The sequence below is a fragment of the Coregonus lavaretus genome, assembly GCF_964263955.1.
Source record: "Coregonus lavaretus genome assembly, chromosome: 9".
Classification (NCBI taxonomy): Eukaryota; Metazoa; Chordata; class Actinopteri; order Salmoniformes; family Salmonidae; genus Coregonus; species Coregonus lavaretus.
Genome location: NC_139996.1, coordinates 47,393,260 through 47,419,997, shown reverse-complemented (window position 1 = coordinate 47,419,997; position 26,738 = coordinate 47,393,260). Strand labels below are relative to the sequence as shown.

Genomic DNA, 26,738 nt, shown 5'->3' with positions numbered 1-26,738 from the left:
TATATTGTTGTATTGAACATTTGTGTGACTGTCCTTGTCTATCAGTTTTTTGTTACTTGTCATGTTTTTTGTTTTTTTGTGACCCCGGAAGAGTAGCTGCTGCTTTTGCAAAAGCTAATGGGGATCCAAATAAACAAACAAACAATTGTCTCTCTAAGGACGGGAAAAGGTTGAGAGAACTTTCATCAAACAAATGACACGCTGGCTCTCACCACACCGTGCACGCTGCTCTCCCCACATTACTACTCCCTGATCTTTGTTGGTGATAAAGAAACACATTTGAGCATTGTTCCTTGGAGATGTATGTCGGGCAGTGTAGCAGCTCTCATGAGAGAGGCGTAGCTATGGACCTTGGGCCCTCATTAGGCCTTATGAAGGGATATAAGGCATCATTGATTATTGTACAGTCATCTCCTCTGACATGGTCATCCTGTGATGAGCCAAGTTCTACCCCTGTCGTGGCATGTTACTCCTGTTTTTCATAGTTTTTTTCTGGTCACATTTAGCACAGCAGTGAAGCCGAGTTTCAAGGGGGTCAGTTTCTGAATGGATACTTGACTTGACAGTGACAAAAAATACAACATTCCATTATAAGATATGCTCCTTTTATTACAGTATATGCATGCTATTCAATATAATAGTCATTTATTTTTAAATAATAATAATATATATTTTTTAAGTTTCACCACAGATATTGTGTTTTACGACCCATTTATGTTTCTTAGGAGATCCAAGGCAAGATTGTAAAATACAATATTATCAATTTCAAAGCACTTTGTTGCCAGATAAACCTACTTCAGGAGTTGTCTTCCACTCCAAACAGTAACCATCAGTAACCTATTTTATTAACTCCTCTGAACTAGGGAGGGAAATTAGATAATGTAATCAAATACCTTGACAAGATACTGTTTGTTCCACCAAAACTCATTATACAAATTCTTATCTGAAAGTAACAGAGTACAATAGTAATTTCTAATATATTAACAACCCATTAAATTGGCAGCTGACACAAAATAATGTAAAATAGACAGTAAGTGAAATCTTTGACAAACTGACTGATTAAAATTATGAAGGAACTGACCAACAAGCTGTTAATTTCCAACACCTACAGTGTGTTGGGAGCTTGACACTTTAAAGGTAGACTCAGCGAAATGATGTTGCCACGAGCAGCACCGCAGATATTGAGATGAGCGAGATGCAAGACTTCGCTGTAACACACAGTTTCTGCGCATGTGCGCAGGTTCGCTTCACGCTGTTCACAGTGTGGTAGCCAGGGCACCAAAACAGTGGAGAAGTTGAGCTTTGCGCTTCAACGCTCTTGTTGCGGAAATTCACCCACTATGTTGTTTACGTTCTGCATCTACGTCATATTGCTGAGTCTACCTTTAAATTGTTCTTGGTTCATTATCTGTCACTTTGAATTTCATTTCTAGCACCCACAGTGTTAGGAGCCTAACACTTTAAACGGCTCTTGATTCGTTATTGGTAACTCTGTACATTTCTAATACCCACTGACTTTTTAACACTAGGTTGAATGATGGTCCCATATGTACACTGTGGGTGTTAAAAACACTAAGGAGATTTTGGTACTTATTTCATGAATGCTTCCATCATGTACATTATTTTAGCTAACCAGCTTTTCCCCGAATTTTGGTGTTTTGTACTCTGAGAATGGAAGTTCTGAAATGACAAACGGCAATTCCATTCATGCTCAGATTTTTTGGTAAACAGTCAAGGCGTGCTTTGGGATATAGGGACTGATTTCATCAACCCTTCCTTTGTCTTGTGTGTTTTTAAGTCTCAGGCTGGAACAAAAGCTCACTGTGACTCCCCCAGTACCTGTGCACCAATGGAGGCTGCTGAGAGGAGGACGACTCATTATAATGGCCGGAATGGAGTGAATGGAATGGCATCAAACACATTGTGTTTGATACCATTCCATTCACTCCATTCCAGCCATTTTACTCCATTCCAGACATTATTATGAGCCGTCCTCCCCTCAGCAGCCTCCACTGCTGTGCACCCAACCCCTCTGCTCTGGATCTTCCTATACAAAGCTCTCTTCCATGTTGGAGCACAGCAGGAAAGAGTCCACCAGTCTGGGCTTGATCAGCTGCTGGTGGTCGGCGGCCTCGATGCTGTCTGGACACCCTGTCGCCAGCCTCCTCAGGGCAGCCTGCAAAGCACAAGGAGAGGAATGGATCATTGAAGACATTCAACACCTATTCCAATGACTGCACTATAGCATATGACATAGCACAGCATAAAATAAGACAATATTGATCACAATAAATATACAGGTAACTGCCAAAATAAAGGAAACACCAATTTATAGCGTCTTAATGGAGCGTTGGGCCAACACGAGCCGCCAGAACAGCTTCAATGCGCCTTGGCATAGATTTCACAAGTGTCTGGAACTCTATTGGAGGGATGCGACACCATTCTTCCACAAGAAATTCCATAATTTGTTGTTTTGTTGATGGTGGTAGAAAATGCTGTCTCAGGCGCCACTCCAGAATCTCCCGTAAGTGTTCAATTGGGTTGAGATCTGGTGACTGAGACACATACACCCTTTAATAAACCCCCTATGCTCTTTTGAGACCTCTCTTTCAAAGTCACTGAGATCTCTTCTTCTAGCCATGGTAGCCAAAATAATGGGCAACTGGGCATATTTATACATGACCCTAAGCATGATGGGATGTTTTAATTGCTCTATTAACTCAGGAACCACACCTGTGTGGAAGCAACTGCTTTCAATATACTGTATATCCCTCATTTACGCAAGTGTTTCCTTTATTTTGGCAGTTACCTGTGGATCAATATAGACTATAGATCTAGATATTGCTGATTCTCAGATATACAGTGCCTTCAGAAAGTATTCAGACCCCTTGACTTTTTCCACATTGTTACGTTACAGCCTTATTCTACAATGGATTAAATATATACACATTCTCAGTAATCTACACACAATACCCCATAATGACAAAGCGAACACAGGTTTGTAGAAATCTTTGCAAATTTATAAAATTAAAAAAATACCTTATTTACATAAGTATTCAGACCCTTTGCTATGAGACTCGAAATTGAGCTCGGATGCATCCTGTTTCCATTGATCGTCCTTGAGATGTTTCTACAACTTGATTGGAGTCCACCTGTGGTAAATTCAATTAATTTGACATGATTTGGAAAGGTACACACCTGTCTATATAAGGTCCCACAGTTGACAGTGCATGTCAGAGCAAAAACCAAGCCATGAGGTCGAAGGGATTGTCCGTACAGCTCCGAGACAGGATTGTGTCGAGGCACAGATCTGGGGAAGTGTACCAAAAAAATTCTGCAGCATTGAATGTCCCCAAGAACACAGTGGCCTCCATCATTCTTAAATTAAAGAAGTTTGGAACCACCAAGACTCTTCCTAGAGCTGGCCGCCGGCCAAACTGAGCAATCGGGGGAGAAGGGCCTTGGTCAGGGAGGTGATCATGAACCTGATGGTCACTCTGACAGAGCTCTAGAGTTCCTCTGTAGAGATGGGAGAACCTTCCAAAAAGACAACCATCTCTGCAGCACTGCACAAATCAGGTCTGTATGGTAGAGTGGCCAGACGGAGGCCACTCCTCAGTAAAATACACATGACAGCCCGCTTGGAGTTTGCCAAAAGGCACCTAAAGACTCTCAGACCATGAGAAACAAGATTCTCTGGTCTGAAGAAACCAAGATTGAACTCTTTGGCCTGAATGCCAAGCGGCACCATCCCTACGGTGAAGCATGGTGGTGGCAGCATCATGCTGTGGGGATGTTTTTCAACGGCAGGGACTGGGAGACTAGTCAGGATCGAGGCAAAGATGAACGGAGCAAGGTACAGAGTGATCCTTGATGAAAACCTGCTCCAGAGCGCTCAGGACCTCAGACTGGGGCGAAGGTTCACCTTCCAACAGGACAACGACCCTATGTACACACCCAAGACAAAGCAGGAGTGGCTTCGGGACAAGTCTCTGAATGTCCTTGAGGGGCCCAGCCAGACTTGACCCCGATCTAACATCTCTGGAGAGACTTGAAAATAGCTGTGTTGCGACGCTCCCCATCCAACCTGACAGAGCTTGAGAGGATCTGCAGAGAAGAATGGGAGAAACTCCCCAAATACAGGTGTGCCAAGCTTATAGCGTCATAACCAAGAAGACTCGAGGCTGTAATCGCTGCCAAAGGTGCTTCAACAAAGTACTGAGTAAAGGGTCTGAATACTTATGTAAATAGATATTTCCGTTTTTATTTTATTTATTTTTAGCAACAATTTCTAAAAACTTGTTTTGGCTTTGTCATTATGGGGGTATTGTGTGTAGATTGATGAGGGGAAAAAACTATGTAATCAATTTTTGAGTAAGGCTGAACCTAACAAAATGTGGAAAAAGTCAAGGGGTCTGAATACTTTCCGAAGGCACTGTAAGTACTTCAGCTACTTGCTGATGGGCTGAGGATTGACTGACACTGTGCAGTGCATGACTGCTTCAGTATTCTGTATTAAAACCGAGAGGGAGCATGACCGTATGAACAAAATTACAGTTCTCCAGCAGGTGAATAACATATCCACTACCGGTCAAAGGTTTTAGAACACCTACTCATTCAAGGGTTTTTGTTTATTTTTACTATTTTCTATTTTTTTTAATTTTTTTTTTTGTCATTTAGCAGACGCTCTTATCCAGAGCGACTTACAGGAGCAATTAGGGTTAAGTGCCTTGCTCAAGGGCACATCGACAGATTTGTCACCTAGTCGGCTCGGGGATTAGAACCAGCGACCTTTCGGTTACTGGCACAACGCTCTTAACCACTAAGCTACCTGCCGCCCTACATTGTAGAATAATAGTGAAGACATCAAACCTATGAAATAACACATATGGAATCATGTAGTAACCAAAAAAGTGTTATACAAATCAAAATATATTTTATATTTGAGATTCTTCAAATAGCCACCCTTCGCCTTGATGACAGCTTTGCACACTCTTGGCATTCTCTCAACCAGCATCATGAGGTAGTCACCTGGAATGCATTTCAATTAACAGGTGTGCCTTCTTAAAAGTTAATTTGTGGAATTTTTTTCCTTCTTAATGCGTTTGAGCCAATTAGTTGTATTGTGACAAGGTAGGGGGTTATACAGAAGATAGCCCTATTTGGTAAAAGACCAAGTCCATATTATGGCAAGAACAGCTCAAATAAGCAAAGAGAAACGACAGTCCATCATTACTTTAAGACATGAAGGTCAGTCAATCCGGAACATTTCAAGAACTTTGAAAGTTTCTTGAAATGCAGTCGCAAAAACCATCAAGCGCTATGATGAAACTGGCTCTCATGAGGACCACCACAGGAATGGAAGACTCAGAGTTATGTTCATTAGAGTTACCAGCCTCAGAAATTGCAGCCCAAATAAATGCTTCAAAGAGTTCAAGTAACAGACACATTTCAACATCAACTCTTCAGAGGAGACTGTGTGAATCAGGCCTTCATGGTTGAATTGCTGCAAAGAAACCACTACTAAAGGACACCAATAAGAATAAGAGACTTGCTTGGGCCAAGAAACACGAGCAATGGACATTAGACCGGTGGAAATGTGTCCTTAGGTCTGGAGTCCAAATTGGCGATTTTTGGTTCCAACCGCTGTCTCTTTGTGAGACGCGGTGTGGGTGAACGGATGATCTCCGCATGTGTATTTCCCACCGTAAAGCATGGAGGAGGAGGTGTTATGGTGTGGGGGTGCTTTGCTGTTGACAATTGTCTGTGATTTATTTAGAATTCAAGGCACACTTAACCAGCATGGCTACCTCAGCATTCTGCAGCGATACGCCATCCCATATGTTTTGGTATTTGGTATTTTATCAGGAACCCCATTAGCTGTTGCAAAAGCAGCAGCTACTCTTCCTGGGGTCCACACAAAACATGAAACATGACATAATACAGAACATTAATAGACAAGAACAGAACTACATAAAAAAATGTTTTAAAGGCACACGTAGCCTACATATCAATACATACACACAAACTATCTAGATCAAATAGGGGAGAGGAGTTGTGCCGTGAGGTGTTGCTTTATCTGTTTTTTGAAACCAGGTTTGCTGTTTATTTGAGCAATATGATATGGAACGGAGTTCCGTGCAATAATGGCTCTATATAGTACTGTACGCTTTCTTGGTCTTTCCTTGCAGCACTGGACCACACGACTGGACAATAATCAAGATTAGACAAAACTAGAGCCTGCAGAACTTGCTTTTTGGAGTGTGGTGTCAGAAAAGCAGAGCATCTCTTTATTATGGACAGACCTACCCCCATCTTTACAACCATTTAATCTATATGTTTACAATCTAAGGTAACGCCAAGTAATTTAGTCTCCTCAACTTGTTCAACAGCCACACCATTCATTACCAGATTCAGCTGAGGTCTAGAACTTAGGGAATTATTTGTACCAAATACAATGCTCTTAGTTTTAGAGATGTTCAGGACCAGTTTATTAGTGGCCACCCATTCCAAAACAGACTGCAACTCTTTGTTAAGGGTTTCGGTGACTTCATTAGCTGTGGTTGCTGATACGTATACGGTTGAATCATCAGCATACACGGACACACATGCTTTATTTAATGCCAGTGGCAGGTCATTGGTAAAAATAGAAAAGAGTAGCGGGCCTAGAGAGCTGCCCTGTGGTACACCACTTTACATGTTTGACATTAGAGAAGCTTCCATTAAAGAAAGCTCTTTGAGTTCTATTAGATAGATAGCTCTGAATCCACGATATGGCAGAGGTTGAAAAGCCATAACACATACGTTTTTTCAACAACAGGTTATGGTTAATAATATCAAAGGCTGCACTGAAATCTAACAGTACAGCTCCCACAATCTTCTTATTATCATTTTTTTTCAACCAATCATCAGTCATTTGTGTCAGTGCAGTACATGTTGAAAGTCTGTTGTTAATTTGTTTACAGAGAAATAGCATTGTATTTGGTCAAAAACACATTTTCCAACAGTTTGCAAAGAGCTGGCAGCAAGCTTATAGGTATACTGTTAGAACCAGTAAAGGCTGCTTTACCATTCTTGGGTAGCGGAATTACTTTGGCTTCCCCCCAGGCCTGCGGACAAAGACTTTCCTCTAGGCTCAGATTAAAGATATGACAGATAGGAGTGGCTATAGAGTCAGCTACCATCCTCAGTAGCTTTCCATCTAAGTTGCCAATGCCAGGAGGTTTGTCATTATTGATCGATAACAATACTTTTTCCACCTCTCCCACACTAACTTTACAAAATTCAAACTTGCAATGCTTTTCTTTCATTATTTGTTTTTTTATGCATGAATACGATGGCTCACTGTTCATTGTTGGTATTTCCTGCCTAAGTTTACCCACTTTGCCAATGAAGTAATCATTAAAATAATTGGCAACATCAAATGGTTTTGTGATGAATAAGCCATGTGATTCGATGAAAGCTGGAGTTGAATTTGTCTTTCTACCCATCATTTCATTTAAAGTGATCCAAAGTTTTTTTCCATCATTCTTTATATCATTGATCTTGGCTTTACAATACAGTTTCTTCTTCTTTTTGTTGAGTTTAGTCACATAATTTCTCAATTTGCAGTAAGTCAACCAGTCAGATGTGCAGCCAGACTTATTAGCCACTCCTTTTGCCCCATCTCTTTCAACCATACAGTTTTTCAATTCCTCATCAATCCATGGAGCCTTAACAGTTCTAACAGTCAGTTTCCTAACAGGTGCATGTTTATCAATAATTGGAAGAAGCAATTTCATAAATTCATCAAGTGCAGCATCTGGATGCGCCTTATTAATCACATCAGACCAACAAATATTTCTTACATCAACCACATATGAGTCACAGCAAAATCTTTTGTATGATCTCTTATACACTATTTTAGGCCCAGCTGTTGGAACTTTGGCTTTCCTGGATATAGCCACTATATTGTGATCACTGCATCCAATGGGTATGGATACAGCTTTAGAACAAAGTTCTACAGTATTAGTAAAAATGTGATCGATACTTTTTCTTTGCAACTCTGCCTAGAAGGTCAGCATCCTGGAGTCGCCTCTTTACTGTTGACATTGAGACTGGTGTTTTGCGGGTACTATTTAATGAAGCTGCCAGTCGAGGACCTGTGAGGCGTCTGTTTCTCAAACTAGACACTCTAATGTATTTGTCCTCTTGCTCAGTTGTGCACCGGGGCCTCCCACTCCTCTTTCTATTCTGGTTAGAGACAGTTTGCGCTGTTCTGTGAAGGGAGTAGTACACAGCGTTGTACGAGAACTTCAGTTTCTTGGCAATTTCTCGCATGGAATAGACTTCATTTCTCAGAACAAGAATAGACTGACGAGTTTCAGAAGAAAGTTCTTTGTTTCTGGACAGTTTTAATGCTTCTTTAATCAGCACAACAGTTTTTAGCTGTGCTAACATAATTGCAAAAGCGTTTTCTAATGATCAATTAGCCTTTTAAAATGATAAACTTGGACTAGCAAACACAACGTGCCATTGGAACACAGGACTGATGGTTGCTGATAATGGACCTCTGTACGCCTATGTAGATATTCCATAAAAAAATCAGCAGTTTCCAGCTACAATAGCCATTTACAACATTAACAATGTCTGCACTGTATTTCTGATCAATTTGATGTTATTTTAATGGACGAAAATGGCTCCTCAGACCCGTCCTTGGTCAGCAAGATCACTGGACAGAGACTAGCAATCCCAGCAACTGATGCCAACTGTGTCGCGGGATCCAAACTAAAAAGTTAGCTAGCTACAAAGAACTTCCCAATACACTTTCAAAACAAAAATTTTCAAAACAACAAATCCGAGCTCTTCCTCGTTCAACAGGAAGTGACGTACGTGTGGGACTATAATTTGTTTTTCAACAGGACAATGACACAACACACCTCCAGGCTGTGTAAGGGCTATTTTACCAAGAAGGAGAGTGATGGAGTGCTGCATCAGATGACCTGGCTTCCACAATCCCCCGACCTCAACCAAATTGAGATGGTTCAGGATGAGTCGGACCGCAGAGTGAAGGAAAAGCAGCCAACAAGTGCTCAGCATATGTGGGAACTCCTTCAAGACTGTTGGAAAATGTCACGATCGTTTATGGATGAGACGGACCAAGGCGCAGCGTGATAAGCGTACATTTTATTAAGTACTTAACACACGACAAAACAACAAACAAACTAAATGTGAAGTCCTAGGTTACACAAAACAAACCTTAACGGAACAAGATCCCACACCGACTAGTGCCTAACAGGCTGCCTAAGTATGGTCCCCAATCAGAGACAACGAGATACAGCTGCCTCTGATTGGGAACCACCCTGGCCAACATAGATCTACACGATCTAGAAAACACAACATAGAAAATAAGACATAGAAACTCCACACCCTGGCTCAACATTTAAGAGTCCCCAGAGCCAGGGCGTGACAGAAAAGCATTCCAGGTGAAGCTGGTTGAGATAATGTCAAGAGTGTGCAAAGCTGTCATCGAGGCAAAGGGTGGCTATTTGAAGAATCTAAAATCTAAAATATATTTTGATTCATTTAACACTTTTTTGGTTACTACATGATTCCATATGTGTTATTTCATAGTTTTGGTGTGTTCACTATTATTCTACAATGTAGAAAATAGTAAAAATAAAGAAAAACCCTTGAATGAGTAGTTCTAGAACTTTTGACCGTTAGTGTATTTACATATCAGTTAACAACATTATCTCTGAAAGCCAACCCTCTTTGAAGGCTGGTTCAAGACCTACAACATCTACATTTAACCCCTGGCGATAGCGATACAAAATTATCCTATTAAATTGACTTGATTATAGCAAGCAATGTAAAACAGTGAAGGAGAGAGCCCTTAAGCCTATGACTCTAATACACAGATCTAAAGAGTTCCTTTATCTAGCCCGTGATCTGGCCTTATCAATTATGATCAGGCTGACTGAATGATAAAGGGTGAACAGGAATATGTATGATATGTGCTTATTTAAGCATACCCTGCTACATAGTGGGATCTCCTTATAATGAGAAGACTGGTTTAGATGCAAGGACTGCCTTGTCTTTCAACTTTCCCCATGAATATAAACCTCTCATTACTTACATCTAAGTAATTAGGTACACTTATGCACTATGCCCTGGAAAGACATTACTTCCGAGTGCAGTACAGGTGTATGGGAAATATACATAGCGGAGGCTTTAAATTGACATACAATGTACTTTCAAACACATTCTCAGGAATATAACTATTGTACACAGACAATCATACCAACACATACTCAAAGAAATGGTACATACCAGACATGCAACCAGTACAGAGTCGCTGTTGTTCCTCTCTGCTGGTGAGCGACACAGTTCGATTAGTCGAGGAACAGCTGGAGAAAAGGAAGACCATGGTTAGTTTAGCGATTGTGTTGTTGATTGATCTACTTAAAGTTCCTTTGATTACTGTGATTTAGGGCTGGATTCAATCCATATCGCCGAAGATTTAAAGGTAGTTTCCCATTGAGCTGACGTATGCAGCGTTTACCCATAATGCAGTCTCCGCAAACGTGGAAACATTGCCTTTCAATTTCAATCGCGCCATACCGCGGATCTCCCGCGATATGGATTGAATCGAGCCCTAAGAGAGCCAAAAAAGTATTGAAAGGTAATAATTTCCTCAGGTCAAATCAGTCCCAATGAATACATTTCACCCCTAGAGGGAACTTCTATTGCGAGTTGGATGCACATGCGTTCATTACACCAAAATGCTGTTTGAGATAACGTTTCACAGCGTTAAAAGTCTCAAAAGAGGGGTTATCCCAGTCGAGATATTGAATGCAACTAAAAAGAGAAAGGCCAAAGGAGTGGTCTAAATGCTATACGCTTAGGTAGCAGAAGCTGATGGTCTATGAAGTAGGGGGAAGTTGCCCCTAGACACTAATCTTGGAACAGTTTAGCATTTTCCCCACTACTGGTTAAGTTTAGGATTGGGGGAGGGGATGCTGATCCTAGATCTGTATGTAGGGGAAACTTGACCCCAGAGCAATGGCCTATACCTTGCAGCTGGATGGCTGTTTGGGCCACATCCGGGTCTCTGCTCAAACGGGCCAGTGTTACAGCGGCTTTCTGCTGGACCCGCTCGCACGCTGCGCCCTCTGATGGACTGGAGGAGGATGGCTTCTCGCCCAGCAGCTGGAGCAGTCTCTCAATACCTAGCAAACAACAGACACACAGTTAGAGGCCGTAGACACACAACACAGACAGTCAGAGGCCGTAGACCAGGGATCATCAACTAGATTCAGCCGTGGGCCGTATTTTTCTTGAGCAGATGGTCGGGGGGCCGGAACGTAATTACAAATAATTTGTAGACTGCAAAATGACCGCAAGAAGCCCAAACAGATATAATGTTTGACTAAAACATAATCATTTCAAACCTTGCTTACATTTGTATACGATCACGTGTCTCTCTATTATGCGTGGGAGTACTTGGGAAGAGATTTCTTAAATTAAAATCACTTGGAGCTGATTTCCTGGTGTTTTTTACATAGGCCCAACCACTGGGGAGCCAGGCCCAGCCAATCAGAATGAGTTCATCTCCACAAAAGGGCTTTATTACAGACAGAAATACTCCTCAGTTTCATCAGCTGTCCAGGTGGCTGGTCTCAGACGATCCCACAGTGGAAAAAGCCGAATGTGGAGGTCCTGGGCTGGCGTGGTTACACGTGGTATGCGGTTGTGAGGCCGGTTGGACATACTGCCAAATTCTCTCAAACGACGTTGGAGGGGGTTATGGTAGAAATGTACATTAAATTCTCTGGCAGCAGCTCTGGTGGACATTCTTGCAGTCAGCATGCCAATTGCATGATCCCTCAACACTTGAGACATCTGTGGCATTGTGTTGTGTAACAAAACTGCACATTTTAGAGTGGCCTTTTATTGTCAAATCAAATCAAATTTTATTTGCCACATGTGCCGAAATACAACAGGTGTAGACATTACAGTGAAATGCTTACTTACAAGCCCTTAACCAACAATGCATTTTTTAAAGAATAATAAAATAAAAGTGTTAGGTAAAAAAGATAAAAGCAAATAACTAAAGAGCAGCAGTAAAATGAAATAACAGTAGGGAGGCTATATACAGGGGGGGTACCGGTGCAGAGTCAATGTGCAGGGGTACCGGCTAGTCGAGGTAATTTAGGTAATATGTACAGTGGGGAGAACAAGTATTTGATACACTGCCGATTTTGCAGGTTTTCCTACTTACAAAGCATGTAGAGGTCTGTAATTTTTATCATAGGTACACTTAAACTGTGAGAGACGGAATCTAAAACAAAAATCCAGAAAATCACATTGTATGATTTTAAAGTAATTAATTTGCATTTTATTGCATGACATAAGTATTTGATCACCTACCAACCAGTAAGAATTCCGGCTCTCACAGACCTGTTAGTTTTTCTTTAAGAAGCCCTCCTATTCTCCACTCATTACCTGTATAAACTGCACCTGTTTGAACTCGTTACCTGTATAAAAGACACCTGTCCACACACTCAATCAAACAGACTCCAACCTCTCCACAATGGCCAAGACCAGAGAGCTGTGTAAGGACATCAGGGATACAATTGTAGACCTGCGCAAGGCTGGGATGGGCTACAGGACAATAGGCAAGCAGCTTGGTGAGAAGGCAACAACTGTTGGCGCAATTATTAGAAAAAGGAAGAAGTTCAAGATGACGGTGAATCACCCTCGGTCTGGGGCTCCATGCAAGATCTCACCTCATGGGGCATCAATGATCATGAGGAAGGTGAGGGATCAGCCCAGAACTACACGGCAGGACCTGGTCAATGACCTGAAGAGAGCTGGGACCACAGTCTCAAAGAAAACCATTAGTAACACAGTACGCCGTCATGGATTAAAATCCTGCAGCGCACGCAAGGTCCCCCTGCTCAAGCCAGCGCATGTCCAGGCCCGTCTGAAGTTTGCCAATGACCATCTGGATGATCCAGAGGAGGAATGGGAGAAGGTCATGTGGTCTAAACTCCACTCGCCGTGTTTGGAGGAAGAAGAAGGATAAGTACAACCCCAAAAACACCATCCCAACCGGGAAGCATGGAGGTGGAAACATCATTCTTTGGGGATGCTTTTCTGCAAAGGGGACAGGACGACTGCACCGTATTGAGGGGAGGATGGATGGGGCCATGTATCGCGAGATCTTGGCCAACAACCTCCTTCCCTCAGTAAGAGCATTGAAGATGGGTCGTGGCTGGGTCTTCCAGCTTGACAACGACGCGAAACACACAGCCAAGGCAACTAAGGAGTGGCTCCGTAAGAAGCATCTCAAGGTCCTGGAGTTGCCTAGCCAGTCTCCAGACCTGAACCCAATAGAAAATCTTTGGAGGGAGCTGAAAGTCTGTATTGCCCAGCGACAGCCCCGAAACCTGAAGGCTCTGGAGAAGGTCTGTATGAAGGAGTGGGCCAAAATCCCTGCTGCAGTGTGTGCAAACCTGGTCAAGACCTACAGGAAACATATGATCTCTGTAATTGCAAACAAAGGTTTCTGTACCAAATATTAAGTTCTGCTTTTCTGATGTATCAAATACTTATGTCATGCAATAAAATGCAAATTATTTACTTAAAAATCATACAATGTGATTTTCTGGATTTTTGTTTTAGATTCCGTCTCTCACAGTTGAAGTGTACCTATGATAAAAATTACAGACCTCTACATGCTTTGTAAGTAGGAAAACCTGCAAAATCGTCAGTGTATCAAATACTTGTTCTCCCCACTGTACATGTGGGTAGAGTTAAAGTGACTATGCATAAATAATAAACAGAGTAGCAGCAGCGAAAAAGAGAGGGGTGGGGGTGGGGGGGGCAGTGCAAATAGTCCGGGTAGCAATGATTAGCTGTTCAGGAGTCTTATGGCTTGGGGGTAGAAGCTGTTGAGAAGTCTTTTGGACCTAGACTTGGCACTCCAGTCCCGCTTTCCATGCAGTAGCAGAGAGAACAGTCTATGAATAGGGTGGCTGGAGTCTTTGACAATTTTGAGGGCCTTCCTCTGACACCACCTGGTATAGAGGTCCTGGCAGGAAGTTTGGCCCCAGTGATGTACTGGGCCGTACGCACTACCCTCTGTAGTGCCTTGCGGTCGGAGGCCGAGCAGTTGCCATACCAGGCGGTGATGCAACCAGTCAGGATGCTCTCAATGGTGCAGCTGTATAACTTATTGAGGATCTGAGGACCCATGCCAAATCTTTTCAGTCTCCTGAGGGGGAATAGGCTTTGTCGTGCCCTCTTCATGACTGTCTTGGTGTGTTTAGACCATGATAGTTTGTTGGTGATGTGCATACCAAGGAACTTGAAGCTCTCAACCTGTTCCACTACAGCCCGTCGATGAGAATGGGGGCGTGCCTTGTCCTCTTTTTTCCCTGTCGTCCACAATCATCTCCTTTGTCTTGATCACGTTGAGGGAGAGGTTGTTATCCTGGCACCACACGACCAGGTCTCGGACTTACTCCCTATAGGCTGTCTCATCGTTGTCGGTGATCAGGCCTACCACTGTTGTATCGTCAGCAAACTTAATGATGGTGTTGGAGTCGTGCCTGGCCATGCAGTCATGGGTGAACAGGGAGTACAGGAGGGGACTGAGCATGCACCCCTGAGGGGCCCCTGTGTTGAGGATCAGCGTGGCAGATGTGTTGTTACCTACCCTTTCGACCTGGGGGCGGCCCGTCAGGAAGACCAGGATCCAGTTGCAGAGGGAGGTGTTTAGTCCCAGGATCCTTAGCTTAGTAATGAGCTTTGAGGGTACCATGGTGTTGAACGCTGAGCTGTAGTCAATGAACAGCATTCTCACGTAGGTGTTCCTCTTGTCCAGGTGGGAAAGGGCAGTGTGGAGTGCAATAGAGATTGCATCGTCTGTGGATCTGTTGGGGCGGTATAAATATTGGAGTGGGTCTAGGGTTTCTGGGATAATGGTGTTGATGTGAGCCATGACCAGCCTTTCAAAGCACTTCATGGCTACAGACGTCAGTGCTACGGGTCGGTAGTCATTTAGGCAGGTTATCTTAGTGTTCTTGGGCACAGGGACTATGGTGGTCTGCTTGAAACATGTTGGTATTACAGACTCAGTCAGGGACATGTTGAAAATGTCAGTGAAGACACTTGCCAGTTGGTCAGCACATGCTCGCAGTACACGTCCTGGTAATCCATCTGGCCCTGCGGCCTTGTGAATGTTGACCTGCTTAAAAGTCTTACTCACATCGGCTACGGAGAGCATGATCACATAGTCATCCGGAACAGCTGGTGCTCTCATGCATGCTTCAGTGTTGCTTGCCTCGAAGCGAGCATAGAAGTGATTTAGCTCGTCTGGTAGATTTGTGTCACTGGGTAGCTCGCGGCTGTGCTTCCTTTTGTAGTCGGTGAAACACAAGATATTACAGTATTTAATGTCCCGTTGGTAGGATAACCGTAATCTTAGGTCATCCAATTTGTTCTCAAATGATTGAACATTGGCTAATAGGATTGATGGAAGAGGCAGTTTACTCGCTCGCCGTCAGATCCTTACACGACACCCCGACCTACGTCCACGATATCGCTGTCTCTTTCTCATGCGAATGACAGGGATTTGGGCCTTGTCGGGTGTCTGTAGAATATCCTTTTCGTCCGGCTCGTTGAAGAAAAAATCTTCGTCCAATACGAGGTGAGTAATCGCTGTCCTGATATCCAAAAGCTATTTTTGGTCATAAGAGACGGAGGCAGCAACATTATGTACAGAATAAATTACAAATAACGCGAAACACACATAATAGTACAATTGGTTAGAGGGCTATAAAACGACAGCCATCTTCTCCGGCGCCACTCCAGTATCCCCAGCACAAGGTGGACCTGTGTAATGATCATGCTGTTTAATCAGCTTCTTGATAGTCACACCTGTCAGGTGGATGGATTATCTTGGAAAATGAGAAATCCTTACTAACAGGGATGTAAACAAATTTATGCACTAAATTTGAGATAAATAAGCTTTTTCTGCATATGGAACATTTTATTTCAGCTCGTGAAACATGGGACCAATACTTTATATGTTGCGTTTATATTTTTATTCAGTATATTTTCCAGTCGTTGAAGTTAGGTTCATTTTAGGTTCTAAATGAAAGGTGGGCGGCAGGTAGCTTAGTGGTTAAGAGCGTTGTGCCAGTAACCGAAAGGTCGCTGGTTCTTATCCCCGAGCCGACTAGGTGAAAAATCTGCCGATGTGCCCTTGAGCAAGGCACTTAACCCTAATTGCTCATGTAAGTCGCTCTGGATAAGAGCGTCTGCTAAATGACGTAAATGTGAAAATATGTATTTTCCAGATGTTTAAAATACGTATTTTCCGGACATTGAAATCAGGTTCATTTTCGGTTATGAATTAAAATTGAAAATATGTACACTACCAGTCAAAAGTTTGGACACACCAACTCATTTAAGGGTTTTTCTTTATTTTTACAATTGTTTTACATTGTAGAATAATAGTGAAGACATCAGAACTACAAAATAACACATATGGAATCATGTAGTAACCAAAAAAGTGTTAAACAAATAAAAATATATTTTATATTTGAGATTCTTCAAATAGCCACCCTTTGCCTTGATGACAGCATTGCACACTCATGGCATTCTCTCAACCAGCGTTATGAGGTAGTCACCTGGAATGCATTTAAATGAACAGGTGTGCCTTCTTAAAAGTTAATTTGTGGAATTGATTTCCTTCTTAATGCGTTTGAGCCAATCAGTTGTGTTGAGACAAGGTAGGGTGGTATACAGAAGATAGCCCTATTTGGTAAAAGACCAAGACCATATTATGGCAAGAACAGCTCAAATAAGCATAGAGAAATGACAGTCCAATATTACTTTAAGACATGAAGGTCAGTCAATACGGAACATTTCAAGAACTTTGAAGAACTTTTTCAAGTGCAGTCACAAAAAAAAAGATGAAACTGGCTCTCATGAGGACCGCCACAGGAATGGAAGTCCCAGAGTTACCTCTGCTGCAGAGGATAAGTTCATTAGAGTCACCAGCCTCAGAAATTGCAGCCCAAATAAATGCTTCACAGAGTTCAAGTAACAGACACATCTCATTATCAACTGTTCAGAGGGGACTGTGTGAATCAGGCCTTCATGGTCGAATTTCTGCAAAGAAACCACTACTAGAGGACACCAATAAGAAGAAGAGACCTGCTTGGGCCAAGAAACACAAGCAATGGACATTAGACCGGTGGAAATGTGTCCTTTGGTCTGGAGTCCAAATTTGAGATTTTTGGTTCAAACAGCAATGTCTTTGTGAGACGCGGTGTGGGTGAACGGATGATATCCGCATGTGTAGTTCCCACCGTAAAGCATGGAGGAGGTGGTGTGATGATGTGGGGGTGCTTTACTGGTGACACTGTCTGTGATTTATTTAGAATTCAAGGCACACTTAACCAGCATGGCTACCACAGCATTTTGCAGCGATACGCCATCCCATCAGGTTTGGGCTTAGTGGGACTATCATTTGTTTTTCAACAGGACAGTGACCCAACACCTCCAGGCTGTGTAAGGGCTATTTTACCAAGAAGGAGTGCTGCATCAGATGACCTGGCCTCCACATTCCCCCGACCTCAACCCAATTGAGATGGTTTGGGATGAGTCGGACGGCAGAGTGAAGGAAAAACAGCCAACAAGCGCTCAGCATACAGTATGTGGGAACTCCTTCAAGATTGGAAAAGCATTCCAGGTGAATCTCGTTGAGAGAATGCCAAGAGTATGCAAAGCTGTCGTCAAGGGAAAGGGTGGCTATTTGAAGAATCTCAAATATAAAATACATTTTGATTTGTTTAACACTTTTTTGGTTACTACATGATTCCATATGTGTTATTTCGTAGTTCTGATGTCTTCACTATTATTCTACAATGTAGAAAATAGTAAAAATAAAGAAAAACCATTGAATGAGTTGGTGTGTCCAAACTTTTGACTGGTACAGTATTTTCCGGACATTGAAAATACGTATTTTCCTGATGTTGAAATCAGGTAAATTTTTAGATCTGAATAAAATTTGAAAATATGTAATTCATAGACGTCTATGTTTGGGCCAAATCAAGGCTGGTCCAGACCCGATTCAATCTGAACCAAACATAGACATCTATGATTGGTTCAAGGCCGTTCCGGGGTGTAGCCTACAGTATCAGCCCACAATGTAATTTAATGAATGCCCATCCATGTGGTAGGCCTACCACTTGTAAAACAGGCAGTGGCATTGGCTTTATTAGTCCTGATTTCTGTGACTAATCAATTTGGCTATTTAAACTCTGTATATCAGCAACCCAAGCTGTTATCCTGAGCCTATTTGCAATGTGTTTACACAGCGGGAAATGCAGAAGTATTTCCTTTTTTGCTATGATCAGCTTGTAAAAAATGTATGGATACAAACTTGAAACCACTGATCATGACAATTTAGCCCATGGGGTGAAACTCTTGCACAGCAGTTGTGAGTAGCCTTATTGTCCATTCCATATTGTCCATTTTACTTTGACCTGTTTGGGCGCTATTTAGGTTAGACTATTTGATCGGAGAAACGTGCATGATGTAAAAAGTGCCTGTCTCATTACATTGTCATACATTTTATCATCTCCAGCCTGTAGGCTACAGAAAAGTTCACATGCTCTTATTACCATAGGCTATATCTGCGATGTATCGCTCCAACAGCACCCTGGAGAGGCGTGATGGCTTTGACAAAGTGTGCACTGCTTATCACAGGGCAGCATCAGCGCTCACCAAAAACCCATATGCCACTGGTTGAGAGAAAATGTCATTGTTTTTTGGGCAGAATTATGAGGTTTTATGTGTTGTTGGAGGTGCGTCTTGGTCAATTTAACTTGGAAAATACCGCCCTCGTCAATCTGCCTCTAAAGGCGGCAGCCTAATCCTGCCTAATGGGTGGGCCGGCCCTGCCGTAGACAACAAACGGCGGTAGACACAACACACAGACAGTAAGAGGACATAGATACAAAACACACAGAATATGAGAAAATAGACTAAACAAACTTAGAGGCAGGTGCTCAATACAAAACAAACAACACTGAGTCAGGCGACAAACTAATAGGGTTGAAGAAACAGGCAACATGACAAAAATGTGGGTTTACGTTGCCATCTTGAGGATTATAACTGTAATACAATGGATGGGGTTTTCCCTTTAGCTGTCCTGTGTGATTCTGTCATGTATCTGCAATAATTTTGATAGCCTCCTTTGATATTAGTCACTTTCTCCATCATGACCAGTGAACACACGTGTGGAGATGTTAATCGTGAAGTCAACCTCATTCAGTGCCTTCCTGTATTATACTTATGTTCAAATGTTTATTCTATTCTACTGAGCCATTTACTTTATGGTTTGTATTCATATCTTTTATCATTTCTTATTGTTGTAGCATTGCCGAGAAGGAACCTGCAAGTAAGCATTTCATTGGATGGTATATTCCATGTGTATCCTGTACATACGACTAATAAAACTTGAAACTTGACATATCAAATACTGGGTAAAGCGTTGTTTTTTTTGCGTACCCTTCTCTTGCAGGACTTCAGATGCAGACTGCTCCAAAACAGAGAGGTTTGCCAGGATGGTCACCACCTAAATGGACCACAGTCAACAGGGCACGTTATACCAGCGATTTGACAACGCTCAACACATTGTAGCTCACCACCTGCTGAAATACAACAGTGCTGGGCATTGGTTGAGCAAGGGCCTATAGATCAGTGTGTCCTCTACCTGGTCTTTAGAGTAGGGAGTATCCACTCTCTTGCGGTCTTTGCAGGCCTGGAGGAGGATGTGGATGGCGTTGAGCTGGAGGAGGATCTCACAGGCCATGCTGTCGAAGAAAGTGATGTTGGCAAGGGCAGCAGACGCCAGGAGGAAGACCTCACCACAGGAGGCACTCTCGCACAACTCTGGAAGAAACACATCCACACGTTTATCTCCAGAAATATCTTGACCTCATTTTGACCTTACATTCATAGCTCTGTCTATGAATTTAAGAGTGGTTACATTTCTGCAGCCCCATCCCAAAACTAAGTGAAGTAGCTGCCATTCTCTTTTTTTTTTCGTATTAAAGAGTGGGCCTTTAAAGTGTTTCAGAATGAATAATGATCTAGCCCCAAGGACCTGTGGCCATATCAAAGCCCTGAAGTACAGCAGCCATGCACTCACTGATGAGGGCGGTGACGATGTCCTGCATGCTCTCTAAGAAGCTGCCCAGGTGCTGGGTGGAGGTGTGGTGGGGCGAGGTGATCTGGGCCACCACCGCCGCTGCCTCTGCCCTCGCCGCCTCAGTACTGTTTTCATCGGTCAGGATGTCAGCCAGGCACAGGATCCCATCCACCTATAGAAGGAGTGACACATACGCATTACACGCAATGACAAGCACATTCTGTTATGCCAAATCATCTCATGCTAGACATAAGGATAACATGACCACGTAGCAGCTGGTTCAATGGCATCAAACCAGTGGTGGAAAAAGTACCCAATTGTCATACTTGAGTAAAAGTCAAGATACTGTAATAGAAAGTGACTCAAGTAAAAGTGAAAGTCACCCAGTAAAATACTTCTTAAGTAAAAGTCTAAAAGTATTTGGTTTTAAATGTACTTAAGTATCAAAGTAAATGTAATTGCTAAAATATAGTTAAGTATCAAAAGTAAAAGTATTAATAATTTAAAATTCCTTATATTAGGCGGCACCAATTTTTAATTTTTAATTTTATTTACGGATAGCCAGGGGCACACTCCAACACTCAGACATAATTAACAAACGAAGCATGTGTGTTTAGTGAGTGCGCCAGATGGCAGTAGGGATGACCAGTGATGTTCTCTTGATAAGTGCGTGAATTGCACCATTTTCCTGTCCTGCTAGGCATTCAAAATGTAACGAGTATTTTTGGGAGTCAGGGAAAATGTATGGAGTAAAAAGTATATTCTTTTCTTTTGGAATGTAGTGAAGTAAAAGTAAAAGTAGTCAAAAATATCAATAGTAAAGTAAAGTACATACACCCCAAAAAACTACTTAAGTAGTACTTTAAAGTATTTTTTCTTAAGTACTTTACACCACTGCATCAAACTTTATCTGAGGGAATTCAGTACATAACACATTCCACACACACACATTAGCTTAGCCCTATACCCACATATTGTATGTGCTGTGGTCAACTCTTCTATCATTCCTGTTTCCATTGATCATCCTTGAAATGTTTCTACAACTTGATTGGAGTCCACCTGTGGTAAATTCAATTGTTTGGACATGATTTGGAAAGGCACACACCTGTCTATATAAGGTCCCACAGTTGACAGTGCATGTCAGAGCAAAAACCAAGCCATGAGGTCGAAGGAATTGTCCGTAAAGCTCCGAGACAGGATTGTGTCGAGGCACAGATCTGGGGAAGGGTACCAAAAAATGTCTGCAGCATTGAAGGTCCCCAAGAACACAGTGGCCTCCATCATTCTTAAATGGAAGAAGTTTGGAACCACCAAGACTCTTCCTAGAGCTGGCCGTCCGGCCAAACTGAGCAATCGGGAACCTTCCAGATGGACAACCATCTTTGCAGCACTCCACCAATCCGGCCTTTATGGTAGAGTGGCCAGACGGAAGCAAATTTCAGTTTTTTATTTTTAATACATTTGCAAAAATGTCTAAAAACCAGTTTTTTCTTCGTCATTATGGGGTATTGTGTGTAGATTTATGAGACAAACAAAACAATTTAATATATTTTAGAGTAAGGCTGTAATGTAACAAAATGTGGAAAAAGTCAAGGGGTCTGAATACTTTTCAAAACACAAAATACATTTGCAAGTAAACACCTTAACTACAACAGCATTCTCAGTAACGGTAAAAAAAATGTTTTACTTGCTATTACTGTGATGTGTTTTTTATCGACCTTAATTGAATGCCACTGACTGTAAGTCACTCTGGATAATGGCATCTGCTAAATGTTGCAAATGTAAAAATTAACATTTGCAGAGCACACTGGGTATTGTTTTTGGCCTTGTTTCGATAGCAGAGCTCATTAGAATAATATCCAGCATGCTTTGAAAGTGTTCATGTTTACATTTTGGTCATTTAGCTGACACTCTTATCACACCATAGTGCCATCAGACATCTGATACCAATGTAGGGTGAAAAGGGGAACTGCTACAAAAAAAATGGTATAGAAAAGTATTTAGTATTTTGAACATACAAATTACAGGGCTCGAAAAGTTTCAAAAGTATCTTGTTACAAAATGCATTGGATTGTAGTTCAGGCTGGTGAAATACAAATGACAAAATACTCAAAAGTAATTTAAATACATATTTCAAATACTTGTAACAGAAATACTGCCCATCTCTGGCCATATTCAGAGCCACATATGATGTAACAAGCCCCGAGCATCTCATTGACTTGACAGACGCCTTTGATTAATCGAAGAATCCCTCTATAGTAGTTTTATTTTTAGGCGGTCCAGATAGATAGTTAAGTGTCGGGGTCAATAAATTGCGATGCCTATAAAGCCATCACAATTAAACAACACCACTCCAATTTTACGGCCATCTCCCTCAGGGACTGGAGGTGCTTTTATGGGCTCTCAGATCTCGCTTGGTGTTTCCCCAACACGTGCACATCAGGTTTCGGGGAAACGTAAGGGGTCCTGGGGTTCGATCCCAGGCTGTGTCACAACCGGCCGTGACCGGGAGCCCTGTAGGACGGCTCACAATTGGCCCAGCGCCGTCCGGGGTAACTTTTACTTTTAACTTCACTACATTCCTGACACCCAAAAGTACTCCTTACATTTTTTATGCTTAGCAGCACAGGAACATTTGAATTTGAAAGGATTTATACTTTTACTTTTGATACTTAAGTATATTTGATCAATTGCATTTACTTTTGATAATTAAGTATTTTATAACCAAATACTTGTAGACTTTTACTCAAGTAGTATTTTACTGGGTGACTTTCACTTGAGTCATTTTCTATTAAGGTATCTTTACTTTTACTAAAGTATGTAAATTGGGTACTTTTTCCACCACTGCTGGGAAGGTAGACCACCTAGGAATACCAGGTGCCGTAAATTCCCCCCCAAAATGTCTGGATGTTCACCCCCTACTTTTATCTTAATTCTGATTGGACATCGTTTAAGACAGCCGAGGGTCGTGTGTGTGTGTGTGTGAGTGAGTGAGTGAGTGAGTGAGTGAGTGAGTGAGTGAGTGAGTGAGTGAGTGAGTGAGTGAGTGAGTGAGTGAGTGAGTGAGTGAGTGAGTGAGTGAGTGAGTGAGTGAGTGAGTGAGTGAGTGAGAGACAGAGAGAGAGAGAGAGAGAGAGAGAGAGAGGGGGAGAGCAAACCCAAGGAAGTTGAGTAGAATGATGAGTGTCTATACAGTGAACTTTTTTATCCAGGTTTGGAAATAAAATCTTTATCCACATGGTGGCAATGTTGCACAGACAAAACTCTGCTACACTTCCCACTACTATACTACACTTTTTAGACCTTGCATCTTTGAGCAGTGGTGCCAGTGACCTAGCATATATTAGTGCCCAAATATACTGTGGAATAAAAATGTACTTTTTATTAATATTAGCACAAGACTTTACCTTAAAACAAATAACCTGTATAACTTTGCCTTTTGAAGGATTTGAGGGTCTAGTCTGTAAGAGTAGCGAGCAAATTACAATACAGAGCACGCAAACAGAAAAACATTGCACTAATTGGCACTTTTTGCTTTTATGTCAGCTTGAGTAGAATTGTTTGAGTGAGCTCATACAAACTACCCATCATAGATTCACCCGTCAGAGTCATTTCCTGAAGACCATCACTATGAGCTTCATGATAGAACAACTCATAGTTCTGGCTCCTAATACGTCACCAGTGTGCCAACACGGCCCATTGACACAGAACAATCCACCTCTCACTCCCGTCTTTCTATATTCTGAGGTGAACTTCTCATTCATATTTTGCCCCCGGTCTACTCCGGGTCTCTTCCTAAAATTGTTCCTCATCGTATGGAAGAAGACACTCACATGGCTTGACTCATTATAGTTTTGTAGCCTAATAACAAATGTATACTACCTACTTTTTGAAAGGGGCATATATAATAACTTTATACTGAAGTTAAGCTGCCCAAATACCATGTACTTTTTGTCAGTGTGAATTTTGTCTTCGAGTGCAGTAGACACTCAACCAAGCTCGACGACCATGGAGGTTAAACTTCATCATGATATTTTGTGAGATCTTAGGGCTCTATTCAATATGTATCGCTGAAGCGTTACAGATTGTGCAACAGAAATGGTAAGGTAATTTCCAATTGAGCAGACATATGCATCGTTTACCGTGAATGCAGTCTCCGCTAAAGCGGAAACATTGCCTTTACATTTCAATCAAGCTGTAACGCTGAACTTCCACGATACCTATTGAATAGAGCCCTTACTGTTTTAACCACATGCCCCAACAGATATAAACAAACAGTTTCCAACCAATGAGATAAAAGGTGTGAATCAGTCCCTTTCCTCCATCACCCGTCAACTGCGACAGGTGTGGTTGTCGCAGCTGAGCGATGGCTCGTGTTCGGTTCGTAGCGTCAACTTCCGCAACAGTTCCCCCCGGAGGCATTGGATCTAATCTGGGGCCTGTCGTTCCTGTTCTGTCTGGCGTTTCTACACCTGACTGCCTCCATTCTCCAAGCTGCTCTTTGAGCAAACACAGACGCCGGTGTGGCATCATTAATCAGTGAATGGGGTTGTATTTGTCTTTCATGGATGCCATTGGGTGGAGATACTTTGGGTTTTTTGTTTATTCTCAAAAGAAGAAAAAAGAACACTGAAAATACTGTTTATATAGGTCCAAAAACGCTACGCACTCAAACACACACATGTATCCGTCATCTGTGTCTAGGTCCAGTGATCTCTTAACAACCTAAAATTCTTGCTTGCAGAGCAAATTGAAATGCAACATTACATAAAGCAACTTGCAAGGAGACCATGACCAGCAGTGAAACAAAGGCTCCTTTGTACGGTATCTGTGAGCTCCTGATCAGCGAGCATCTCTCACGTGGCCAAGCCGCCGCTACTCTTATTGTTAGCATGTTTTCACCTGTGAAAATAAACTTGCGCCCCTGTGAAAATATCCCATGCGTGTGTGAGGCCTACAGCCCCAGTGTGTATTAGTGGAGCATTATACCTGCCCACAGGGAGACTAAACATCTCCCACCGAAGCTCTCACTCCAGCAGACCAATGGAAAGAAGTCTGTCTCTCTGCCTGTCTGGTCTGCCTGTCTGGTCTGTCTGTCTGGTCTGCCTGTCTGCCTATCCTCTGCTGCTTATTAGTACACACGTTTTAGTGTATGGATGTATGTGTGTGTCAGTTTGTATCTGCATCCATATGTTTCTGTGCAAATAATTTTGTTTGTGTATCAGACATCAGTAGTGGTGGCCAACCACACCTCCACCCAGCACCTGGGCAGCTTTCTGGAGTGCATGCAGGACATATTCCACTACCCACATCGGTGAGTACCAACCTCTGAGTGTGTGTGTGCATGCTAGTGTCTACATGTATAAACACTGCACTACAGTACCTTCTCCAGCTGGTTGATGCCCTCCTCCACGCAACATATGGAGGCCACTGTCCTCAGGGCATGTGCGTAGAGGTCGCTGAAGCAGTCCTGCCGGCAGATCTTAAACAGGGCCACCACAGCGCCCTCCTGTGGACAGACAAAAACAACAATACCATTAGCATCATTAGCATCGCAAACAATGCTCAGTGCTAAACAACCTAGCCTGAGCTTATGTCAAATTGATAGTCCCTCAAGCCAAACAGACAAACTAAGAAACAGAACACATTGTGCTAGCTCAAACCTTCCAATAGGCTAGCCAACAGTATAAAACAAGATAGACAAAAGTGTCCAATGGACGAGCCAACAATGGATTACCCAAAAAGGCCGAATTAGTCAAACCAACAGTGCTCAGTGAGCTTGCCAACCTGACAAGCTATCCAATGACTCGTTAATAATTATTCTCTTGTGAAGTTTTGAGCACAAGGGTTTGATATGTTCAAGGGTCTGAGCACAAGGGTTTGATATGCTACCTATAATGGTTGTTTATCTCTTTTGCATTGCAGATTAGGGTAAACAAACGTAAGCAGTCCGTCATTTCTACATTCTGTCATTTCCTCTCACAAAAACACTTGCTGACAGAATTCTATTCACCATGGAGATAGATAGAATTACCTGCAAGACAACGTCCTGTAACTACCACCATTATCCAAATAAGGCACATTATAGGAGGTGGTGGTATGTCTCATGCACAGATAGGGCCACACAGCCAAGCCTGGAGTGGCTAATCGTCCTGCCCCTACACTCTAAACGCTCATACCTTCTCTGCCCACGCAATACATTCCAAAACCAAAGCACCATCCCTTTTAGCCAATCCCCGAGCAGCATTCTTCATTCAATCTTCCACCCATTCTAAAGAGCGAAACTCCAAAACAAGTTATTATTTTCAATCTAATGGAGGAGTCCTGTAATCGTTTTATCATTTTTCTGTGATGCAGGTGTTGATGTTAGCCCTCAAAGGTTTAATAAAAAAATTCAATTTAATTGAACCTTTATTTGACCAGGAAGTCCCATGAGATGAATAATCAATTTTTTGAGCAGAGGAAAGAGGTTTACCCATTGCTTTATATGTATATATTTCAATATTTTTTCATATCATATCAC

The 26,738-nt window shown here is 42.2% G+C and overlaps 1 protein-coding gene across 1 annotated transcript in view; it reads right to left on the bottom strand.

Annotated features, from left to right (window-relative positions):
- Positions 1-2,047: 2,047 nt before the first annotated feature.
- insc (INSC spindle orientation adaptor protein) overlaps positions 2,048-26,738 on the bottom strand; it is a gene marked incomplete at both ends in the record, with an annotated part of 49,942 nt that continues 25,251 nt past the window's right edge. Inside the window, 7 exons of the mRNA XM_084168228.1 lie at positions 2,048-2,176; positions 10,312-10,388; positions 11,055-11,210; positions 19,573-19,639; positions 19,778-19,956; positions 20,216-20,387; positions 25,599-25,724. Of these exons, the coding sequence (XP_084024354.1) occupies positions 2,048-2,176; positions 10,312-10,388; positions 11,055-11,210; positions 19,573-19,639; positions 19,778-19,956; positions 20,216-20,387; positions 25,599-25,724 (906 nt within the window). The remainder of the gene's footprint in view (positions 2,177-10,311; positions 10,389-11,054; positions 11,211-19,572; positions 19,640-19,777; positions 19,957-20,215; positions 20,388-25,598; positions 25,725-26,738) is intronic.